Consider the following 12,093-nt stretch of genomic DNA (forward strand, 5'->3'; position numbering starts at 1 on the left):
TTGGTCTTTTGATTTAATCCCAAATCTGGTGCAAGTTGTGTGGTAACAGACGATGTTTGACTTGCCAACAAATACTGAACACTCAAACATTTACTTGCCCCTCCACTGGGTCCGTATCACTATATATTACAATGTAGCTTGCAAAACCTAGAATGTTGTATACCTTTTTCAGTGTCGATGTGGCATGCAGTATGTTGGCGAGACAGAACAGCCATTCAACAAACGCATGAATGGTCATCGAAGTGACTTCACCTGCAAGCCCGACCTCCCCGTAAGTCGTCATTTGAGATCACCTGGGCACGCCCAAGCTGATCTCAAAAAACTTACCATCACTATCATAGACCACAACGAGGGTTGGTCAAGGGCCGACAGACTTGCTCAGTAAAGTTTTGGGATAAGGAAGTTAAGGACAGTTTCCCCAGAGGGCATTAATGAAAACACATAGAATGAGTCCCTACCATGACTTGTTTCCAGTAACTCAGGCTTCAGTACAGGACTCTTACAGTTTTAAGGAATGTACTCCTCCTCCCGATCAAGATTACTATTACAGTGTGACTACCACATGTCAAGAGAAGAACCATTGAACATCTTACTGATGAAGGATATAAGTTATGCGAAATGTTTAACATTTGTTCATGATTTTTTTTTTTTTTTTTTGTGATGTTGTACCCTTTTAGACTTGCTTATTATATATTATATTTTGAAGTGTACTGTATCATAATAATACGATCCATTGCCCCGTAAGATTTATCGTTGGCTATTATTCAGACATTTTATATATATATCGTAGAGTTGTCACTTGTTTAGACGTAATTATCAAAATAATTATTTCTGTGACTGTATCTTACGATCCTTTACGATATATATTTAGCTAATCTGCAATCAATTCCATCTTCATGCCTAAAATATCATGTACTGTGTTACAAATCTAGATTCTACTGACGAGGTAAGGTAACACTAGTCCATCGAAAGCTGAATTATTAGTTCAGTCTAGGTGGCCGAGTGGTCTAGAGCGCTGGACACAGTAAAGGCGGTGTTTTCACGATATCCCAATAGCATGAGTTCGAATCCCTGCGAGGGAAGAACAAAAATTTGCTTCCGCAGATTTGCAGATTTAACATTGTTGTGCTGATATTTAGAGTAATTATGTATGACTGTATATTGCATTAATTTGTACGATCCTTTAAAATAGATATTTCCGCTGATCCCTTATATATCATGTACTGTATTACGACGCTAGATTACAACTGACGATGAGAGGTAACACCCGGCCACCGAAAGCTTTATTAATGTGAAGCCTAGGTGGTCGTGTGGTCTAGCGCGTCGGATACAGAGCAGGCAATTTGGTGTCACGATATCTCAGTAGCATGAGTTCAAATCCCGGCGAGGGAAGAACAAAAAAATTGTGAAAGCAAATTTACAGATCTAACATTGTTGGGCTGATGTTTAGACGAGTTGTATATAAAGAATGTACACAGCCATGTATCACCATCACTGCTGGTGATCCGATGGATAAATCTGTTGTAGAGTCGTCACTGGTTCAGACGTACTTATATATACAATATATATATATATACATAATTACTCTATATATCAATGTTAAATCTGCAAAATTACGGAAGCAAATTTTTGTTCTTTCCTCGCAGGGATTCGAACTCATGCTATTTGGATACCGAGACAACACCGCCTGCACTGTGTCCAGCGCTCTAGACCACACGGCCACCTAGACTGAACTAATAATTCAGCTTACAGTGGCCTAGTGTTACCTTTCCTCGTCAGTATAATCTAGTGTTGTAACACAGTACATGACATATTAGGCATGAAGATGTAATTGATTGCAGATTAGCTTAATTATCTGTCGTAAAAGATCGTAACATGCAGTCACAGAATATATATATATATATATAACCAGCCAATATAATAAATATCGGGTCGAACCTCGCACACATAGGAAATATAATAAAAGTCTTAAGATTTGTGTATCGATACTGATACAAGATAGAACTATATTTACAATATGATATGAAAAGTATTGACAAATAATTCTATTAATCATTTTACAGATTCTTGATATGTTCGTAGAAGAGCAAAAAAGAACCGTTGAATCATTTGCAAATCAAACAAAGAATTTGGTAAAGAATACACAAGAATTAAATACCGAGGTTTTAAGCCGACTTGAAGAACAAAAAGGTAATAATAATGTGTTTTTCTCCAATTGAAAAAGTAATTGATTAGACACATGAGACAACATCTCTATCAAATACTTTTGAAATAATAAATGTATTAGAGATTAATAATTATAATGCGAACTTTAGCGGTCGTTTTTTCTTGTCTGGTTTTATCTCATTGAGTTTTCCCATTAAATTTGATCTATTAGAATTTTATAATAGATAAAAGAGAAAGTCCGGTAAGGGCTACTGTTGGCCTAAAATTCGAAGTGCATCTGATGAAAGATTTTTGACATTTTTAAACACTTAAGATTCAATTAGTTTATGTACAATATTTGAACTGATTTGGTCATTAAAGACGCTCAAATTCAAGCTTAAATATGAAAAATCTATCAAATATGCCATAAAACGTCATTTGTCAGATGGTTTTTGTCTAAAATGGAAATGGCCGCATTTGTGTTCATTCTCAACCTTTATATATGTTATATATTATCATCAAATACAGCATCGTTTTAAATATTAAGACTGAACACAAATGCGGCCACTTCCATTTTAGACAAAAACCGTCTTAAAATTAGCACAAATGCTACAATTGTGAAGATTTCAGTAATTTTGCATGAATTTATGATGCTATTACCTGATGCATGTGCATTGTATTATCAAAAACAGCCCATATTTATGGAACAAAAGTATTCTACTTTCCAATAAAGAGCTAAAAGTTTACATTTCAACAAATTTGTAAAAATGCTATATTTTGTGGCCAAAATGGGGCTTACCGGGCCTACTCCTTTGTATAAAATATTGAAACATAAATACTTTAAAAATTGTGAAACACCAGGCCAATGTGCTCTGTATAATCCAAATGCCTAATATTCGTATAAATGTAGTGAAGAATATATAAAAAACATATTTGTGTAGCCGTACTTTACGAATTTCGTTCTTCAAATGTCCTAATCTTCAGCTATTTTATAGACAAAAAGTACGGTGTTATCTTTGATATCACTTCTGTAAAATATATTATACATTGAGCATTTATAAATTGTTGTGTACATATGATGCACTATGCATTTTTTTTAAGACCATTGAAAAATCCTATCAATGTTAACGTTAAACTGATTCACTTTCTTGAAACGAAAAATTTGCAAAACAAAAATACCCACAAGCAAAAATCATTAAAATGATTTTTAAATGGTGCAAGGCGAAACCAACACACGAGTTGGAAGATAGAGCATCGATATATATATATATATATATATATATATATATATATATATATATATATAGATAAGTGCCTAAGAATGTAACTTTAACACACTAATGAGTGTTATAAAATTAGTTGTTATATTTTATATTATTCACGCAATATTTCGCTAAACAAATTAGCTTCATCAGGCGTGTGCATCTCTCAAGGTGAAATCGGATGCATGACAAAAAAATATTTTTGTAGTTTGAACTACATAAAATTTGAGTAAAAATTTAACAAAATTTATTGATGTTCTATAAAAAATATATGTTTGTAAATTGTCTAGAAAAATATTTGTGCCGCTTATTGTTAGCTTGAACTACACAAAATTTGAGTAAAAGTTTAACAAAATTTATTGATGTTCTATAAAAAATATATGTTTGTAAATTGTCTAGAAAAATATTTTTGCCGCTTATTGTACATAGCAATTCTTAAATCAAAACAAATAGTTTTTTTAGTTAAATAGAATGAAGTTCAGGATTTATTCCTTTAGTTTTGGGTAGAACAGTTTTTCATCTATCTCAATAAGTCGATCAGGTTCAAGAGTACGTAGCTGATGCATCCAGAACCTTTCTCTCTGTTTTCTCCTTTGGAAGTCCCAATTTTGGTTTACCTCAATTATTTGAAAGGTGATATTTCAAAAGTATGCCCTGTTCTTAAGAGGTGTCTCGTAATTGGACAGTTTCTTCCTTTTGTATTAAAAAAAGTGTGGTGATTGTTAAGTCTGATGTTGAATTTCGTTTCTGTGTCACCAACATCCACGCCTAGATAGATTGAATGTTGATTGTTGCTATTTTTAGACACTATATATATATATATATATATATGTGAGTTCGAATCCCGTTGAGGGACAAAAATTTGTCAGCATAAAAGTCTAATTCTAACACTGTTGGGTGTAATTTTCAGACTTATATATATATGAAGTTAATTATATGGCCATCCAAATACCGTTTCGATACCTAACATCACTGAAGAGACATTAATTGTCGAAATCCGGATATGGTGTACAAATTTTGGCACCTAGTGTTTGCGGTACACCATCTTTTCCGCAAGTTTATTGTTTTCTGTTTGGTATTAAATTAATACGTCTGATACATTTTTTACATCTGGTTATCAATTTATTTGGCAATCGCCAATTGCAGTCAGCAGGGTTTAAGAATATCAGTTGTTCGACCTGTTAGTCAAATGCGTTTTGTTAAAATATACTTTTTCACTTTTTGGTCTTTTGGAAAATGTTGTCTGTGCTGTATTTAGACCCCGGCCCTCTACCAAGAAATTTGTTTTACATGCAAACGTATAAAAATTGCGGTTTTTATCCAACGCAATCATAGGTTTGAACATTGTTTTCAATTTAGACTTGTGTATATATACAAAACAAATTTCTTGGTAGAGGGGTCTAAATACAGCACAAACAACATTTTCAAAAAGACCAATTGAGTGAAAAGATATATTTTAACAAAACGCATTTGACTAGCAGGTCGAACAACTGATTATTTTAAACCCTGCTTACTGCCATTGGCGATTGCCAAATAAACGGATCACAAGATTTAACAAAATAGATCTTATTATAGATTTATTACCAAACAGAAAACAATAAACTTGCGGAAATATATATATATATACAAAACAAAAACAGGAACCTCTATAAATAAAAATAACCAATACAACGGACCACAATGGCCCATCTCCGCCGAACAAACAAACGTATATACATAAAAAGAAAAAGAACGAAGACAAACTTCAATGTACAACGTATTCCTTCTGATGATTAGTTTCTAATAGATTCTTATTAGAAAAAAGAGGAGAATCAAAATTTTTCAATGGAAGTGACCATTGTAAAAATATACGATAGACGAAGAAATTACAAACAATAGTCCTACAAAACACTACACAAAAACTATAGATTAAGCAACACAATGCCCACCAAAAACAGAGTAGAATTATAATTAATAGAATAAGAAAACTGACGAGGAATAAGAATAGACTAATGATAGAAATCCCCGTCGTACAGCTGAATCTTATATCGTGTATACGCATTATATAAGTAGTAAATACGACATTTATGTAAGTTTATTTTTGTCTTTGGTACATGTACGACCAGATCTAGATTGCTAATCATCCAATTATCTTTTCAAAGATCTCACTGTTGGCATACGCAATGTTGTATTTGAGGTTAAAACATTATGGAAAGATGAGCTGTCTAAAGCAACAGATCCCAACAAAAAAGGACTTTCGCATGGTATGTTCTTTGTGTTTTAATTAAGCCATTTGATATTAAAACTTTGTATTTGTTTAGCTATGATGTTGCTATACGTATATAGCATCTTGTACGTATATACCGGATGAAACACACATATTCATGCAAACAAATAAAGACCTGAAAGACTGATTTATTTCTCTAACTTTATTGTATTCCTTGGACGCACGAGAGGGTTAAGAATACGTCACCTTAAGTAAGTTTCATATGTTGGTTTGGGTTATTATATTGGTTGAAATTTGGATAAAGATATTCTTGATCAAACTAATTAAAAATACCAGTCTAAACAATCATTAAGAACTAGGTTGTGTTTCATATTATCAGTTTAATGGGTGTATACTTCAATGATTTAATCATTTTCTATTATATTTTTGCTTTGATTCTGTTTCAGATAATGACGTTTGCTATGTAGAATGGACATTGGCAACACCAGGTAACTGGGATGTAGATGAAATCCAGAAAACCTTGGAAAACTTTTCATCTCTAATGGGAAAATATTTCCGTATAGTGTTTATTTACAAGGGATCACTGGTTATTCAGACATCAGCTCAAGTATGTTACCTGCAAAACGACGAAGAATTTCAATTAGCTGTAAAATCATTTTTAAAAGGTTTCCTTGACGTTTGTGATCTTGATACGGAGACCAAAACCATTGTTCAAGTAGAAATTACGATATCCAAGGAGAAATTTGAATCAAGTAAGTAACGTATCATAGTAGCTAACAACCACTGTGATTGTATTAACGAAGTGTGTCGTTTGCACTGAAGTTGGTATGGTAAATTACTGGAATAGGATATATGCAAATAGTGTTGTACAGATGAGTAGCGAAATTGTGCCCATTACAGGTTCAAAAATAACATATAGCGGTACCAATATTACTGCATCAGATATGCATTTCGCCAAATAATGTCTCGTCGATGATGCTCGAGGCCAAAACATATAAAAATACAGAACCTAATACAAAGTTGAAAGATTTGTAGACCTGGATTTCTCAAAAGTATAGGTAAACTTGGATAAAAAAAAGTAAAGCTATGCATGAGGGTGATACATTTCTTAATTCATGATGATTTATAAAATTGATGACAGCTCTGGCAAGACATTTCTTGTTTGTTTAATACTCTACTTTGAATTTTACGAAATACTAAGGATTTTCTATCCAAGGAACGGACAACCTTAGCCAAACCTTTAGGAATTTTGGGTCCTAAATACTCTTCCAACTTTGTACGTTATTTAGCCTTTTTAATTTGTTTGTTTCGAGCGTCTTTTATAGACGAAACGCACGTCTGGCGTACCAAAGTTTAATCCTGGTATATATGATCAGTTTATTTAAGTTGCTTACGACTTAAAATTATTTAATGACATTGTTAGGAAAGAAAATAGATATTTAAAAATTTAGTATAATCTTTCTCTCAATAGCGATTGCGAATGTTGGCTACCTTTTCAAGTAAATAAGAAATAGACCGAACATAAGTGTACCAAAATTGCACCTATTATGACAGTTTTTTCACCTTCAATTATTTAAGAAACAAACGAAATTTTCGATTCTATATTTATTTTGTAGTTGTATCCTTATTTGTTATTTAGTCCCTCAATTATAATTTTGAATCCATGAACCGACCTCCAAACGATCCATTATCTTACCTCCTTTACATTTCTAGAAATATCATTGGACAGAAGCGACCGCGTGGAGACCGTGTATATCTATTATGGGGTTAGTAGGCGTAATTTATTTAAATACACGGTTAGCAGTGGTGTTACGTCCCTTTATAAAAACCACATGGCGTTGAGGAAAAATCTGAAACGTTTCGCCCGGACAACAAATGAAGAAATTGATGATGAACGATTTGGAATAAATGCAGAAAACACATTAAAAGCTGACAAGTAGTTATTGTTGGCATTTGTTTTTGTATAGACCAATGAAAGTAGGTTCTTTATATTAATGACTTGATCACGTAAGCTTTGATAGGCCACTAGTCTAAATGCCACATGTTGAGATAGTCGGTAAGATAAATTCGTTACACAGTGTGCCAGTGACCTAATACGATATATATGGGGTCAGTAAATTCCATATGGGGTTCGAGCTTCGCATATCGTAGTAGGTCACTAAAACACTGTGTAACTAATAATATTCTCTAATGTGGAGTACGTAAATTGCCCTCATGCTTAACAAACTCAAACCGTATCGTTTTACAAGTGATACATTGAAACATGAACAAACTTTCTAGTATTTTGACGAACAAAATGTTGTTACTTTCAGGAACCATTTTACAGGTTGTTAAACGTACGAAAGTTATTTCACACAATACTTGAAGCAGATACTTTCTTTTTTTCGATCATATCTGACAATGATTTAAAAAAACAGCCAACCACTATTTGTTCCGATCATGTAAAAAATCTTTCCATCAAATTATCATTCAAATAAATTAGCAAGACAAGGTTATGATGATGATGGTATATACTTGTCAATGAACAAACAAATTAGTACTGTCATATTTCAATCAAGAAGGCTATCAGCTCACACCTGAATTTCGACATACTAGTAGTCTGCTTGTGACAACTTCTTATCTAAAGTGATCGAAATTGCAATAACAAACCAGATGAAGCTTAAATTTTGACTGCACATTTATAAGAGGGACGAAAGATACCAGAAGGACAGTCAAACTCATAGATCGAAAACAAACTGACAACGCCATGGCCAAAAATAAAAATACAAACAGACAAATAATAGTACAGATGACACAACATAGAAAACTAAAGACTAAGCAACACGAACCCCACCAAAAACTGGGGGTGATCTCAGGTGCTCCGGAAGGGTAGGCAGATCCTGCTCCACATGTGGCATCCGTCTTGTTGCTTATGTTATTACAAATCAGGTAAATAGTCTAATTCGGTAAGTCATATTCGTGAAAAGGGAAGGGTATTGTAGTTACGACATAAGGAACATATCCAATATCATCTGTGAAACGGTTATTCCATAACGGTCAACCAACTCGTGATGGCGTCCGTAAAATTTACGAAGGGATGATTTCAACTTCACCATTTGGAACTCTTGGTTTAATAGCTTCCTTGTGATTATCAATCCTCTATCAAGGAAATCATGATAGGAAACACAAGCCCGGGAATATCGTATCAATTGGGAGATATATACTCCGTATGCAGGCGCTGCTGGAATGTTGCTACATAGAAATGGAAAGTTCACAATTAGGAAGCTGAAATCATCTCTTTTGTCGTAAAGTTTTGTTTTCAACCGACCCTCATTGTCAATTTCTAGATGTAAGTCAAGATATGAGGCAGACTTAACTGTATCTGTAGTATCCTTTATCTCTAGTTCGATGGGATAGATTCGTTCAACATAGTCACCAAATTTTGTATTATTTAGTGAGAGAACATCATCTATATAGCGGAACGTAGAGTTAAAGGATATTGCTAACTTCTTATCTTTCTTCCTAAGAAGGTGGCGTTACCTTGTAAATGTATACATTGTATTATAAACTAGGCATACGCTTGCATTTTCATAAAATAACATAATAATTGCATTCTCCTTGAAGGTCCATCAATTTGGTAAACGATTATGTCTGTTACTATTGTCTTAAGTACTACTAAACAGACTGACTCTATATTTGGGCAAAAGCTAGGCAGGGATGGGTTGTAAGGTATGAGTACTTCTCGGATCTGTCAGACACCTTCAACCTGAGTTTCTATACTTTTAATTACAATTACAAACTTACGATATAAGAAGTTGTGTTAACATTAAAACTTTAATACTTACTTTATTGTCATAGTTCATATAACCATGATATCAGAGACTTTTCATATAAATAAAAGTCAAATAACTACAATTTACATTTTTAGGCTACTTGGTCTCAAAGAAAATGGACATCTCATGGTTAACATGCGACCTTTGCTCTAGTAAAAATGACTCATCAGAGGCTATTCAGTTTTGCTCTGAATGTCAGTATAAGCTTTGTTGGCAATGTATATCGAACCACAATTTGAATGCAGCATTTTTCGAGCATCATTTGACTGATATTGGAACATTATCTTTAGAGAATTTTTGTACAAACCACGAGGGCAGCATTCTCGACTTCTTTTGTGTTGCACATGACTGCTTATGTTGTCTATCTTGCAAGACCGAGGAACATAATTTGTGTCAAAATGTGCTTCTTTTAGAAGATGCAGCAAAAGATGTGAAACATTCAGTTATGTTTCAAGAATTATCTCATTCTGTGTTAAACATTACAACGACATTAAATTGAGCAATCACAAGTCAAGATGTAAATATACAAAATCTTAATGATGATGAATCTACGATTTCAAGTCAACTTGCGAGTTACAAAGCTAAAATAATTAAACGATTAGACGAACTTGAAGGAATGATTACACTTGAAACAAGTTCGTTAAAGAATGAGCAAAGCGCTAAAACTGAGCTACAAAAAAATAGTTTGTTGAAAATTGAAATACCGATCAAAAAGTTATCAAGGAAAATAGATCAAGCTTCTAAGTATGGTTCAAAAAAGCAATTGTTTGTCCTGATTAATAAGTATAAACTAGAAATTATTGATTTGGAAATCAAACTTCAGAACATCTTGCCAACACTTAGGACAAGAAGAATGATATTCTAACCACGAGAAGATATTCAAAATACTATAACATCATTGGGATCAACCAGAGTAAATACTTTGCAATACAAGGCAGATTATAAGCCATCAAAAATTCAACAAGTTCAGGTTCCATCATCAACTCCTCAGATGCCATCGAAATTTGAATTTGACCGTAAAATAGATATCCATCAAAATGGGTCGATCACCAAAATGGGCATTACAGATGATAACCGTCTCCTAATCTGTAATGCCATCGGGACCTACCTACTGGTATACAGTGACAGTGGAGATTTCTTACAGGATTGTCATTTGTCTGGTAATCCTCGGGATATAGCTGTTATACCTGGTGAAGATAAAGCTGTCGTTACGTTTCTTGATCAGAAATCAATACAATTTATCGACATTAAAATAATGAAAGCTGGTTCTACACATTTTGTACCTTTTCGTTGCCGTGGAGTTACTATCGTCAAAGATAAGATTTGTGTTGGTGGATACTATACCATGAGACGTAAAAACTTATACATACTTGATAAGCAAGGGGAAAATGAATTTACAGTGAATGTACCGAATGCTGGTGATATTGCAGATCTACATCCAGGTCCTGATGATAGTGTTTACTATACAGATATCAAGTGTAACGCTGTAGGTAATGTAACTCTGGAAGGCGAACAACGATTAAGATACACTTCAGAAGTTCTCAAGAGACCAATTGCAGTTACTACCGACAAAAAAAATAATTTATACGTGGCGTGGGAAGATTCAAATACTATCCAACGAATTACACCAAACGGAGAATTCATTGATATCATCCTGAATACGGAAAATGATATTTGCAGTCCTACTGACATTCTGTTAAGTAAAGATTATCGAAAGCTATTTGTATTGAATTGCGTCAAAGATAACACATATGTCCTCGTCTTCTCATGTTCGTAAATAAGATTAAAAAAACTACTAAAAAATAAAGATATTCAGAAAAATGCTTTGTATCAATTAAGAAAATAAAATTAATTTAGATTTTACAACAACTTTTTGTTTGACATAAATTTGATGGCCCTTTTGGCTACCAACGTCTAATAACTTGAGTATCACTTGGGTATCTTCTTTTATGAGCATGCAAGCCACAAACTTTATAAATTTTAAATATAAGAGTGCTATGTTAACATTGAATTCGTGTATTCATTTATCTATTCTAAATGTTTTCTTTGCAATACACATGTTCAAGTTACAACTGGGAGTTAAGCAAACAACAAGAAACCAATCATACAATACACACTTCTGGAATAGACACCATTGCAGCATTACAAAAGTTTGGAGGGAAAAGACCACTTATATCAAAATCTACTATTCGAATGAGATTAAACTATTTCCGAATGATATTACTATTTCGGAACTTTGTATCATTTATGCCATTACCAAATTACTGTTAACGCTCAAGTTGAAGAATAATGTTCGGATAAAGTCAACAGTACATTTTATTTATACGGGTTTGCGGTTACCTCTTTAGAAATCCGTTTCATGCATGTGGTATCCTACTATTGATATTTTTTTTCACATACAAGAAAAATGATAACAAGTTAGATATCTTATTACATTATATGTTATTCAAAGTAAAATCTTTTTTTCGAAACCATAATCCCGTCGTCTTTTCCTCGCATGTGATATAATCGAATTAGACTTATCAACGAGTCTGTACGTGTCTACACGAGTAACATGACGGGTGCCACATGTGGAGCAGGATTTGCTTACCCATCCGGAGCAAACTGTAAACAAAATCTTCTCCTCTGAAACTACTTGGCGAAATGTTACCAAACTTTACCTAAATGA

General features: G+C 33.4%; 1 protein-coding gene across 1 annotated transcript in view; it reads left to right on the plus strand.

Moving 5' to 3' along the window:
* LOC127700195 (uncharacterized) overlaps nt 1–11,258 on the plus strand; it is a 29,637-nt gene extending 18,379 nt beyond the window's left edge. Inside the window, exons 2-5 of the mRNA XM_052203595.1 lie at nt 2,064–2,190; nt 5,549–5,650; nt 6,060–6,365; nt 9,521–11,258. Coding sequence (XP_052059555.1) covers nt 2,064–2,190; nt 5,549–5,650; nt 6,060–6,365; nt 9,521–9,924 — 939 coding nt within the window. The 3' untranslated portion in view covers nt 9,925–11,258. The remainder of the gene's footprint in view (nt 1–2,063; nt 2,191–5,548; nt 5,651–6,059; nt 6,366–9,520) is intronic.
* The last annotated feature ends 835 nt before the right edge of the window (nt 11,259–12,093 follow it).

The sequence above is a fragment of the Mytilus californianus genome, unplaced genomic scaffold, assembly GCF_021869535.1.
Source record: "Mytilus californianus isolate M0D057914Y unplaced genomic scaffold, xbMytCali1.0.p SCAF_5, whole genome shotgun sequence".
In the NCBI taxonomy this organism is placed as follows: Eukaryota; Metazoa; Mollusca; class Bivalvia; order Mytilida; family Mytilidae; genus Mytilus; species Mytilus californianus.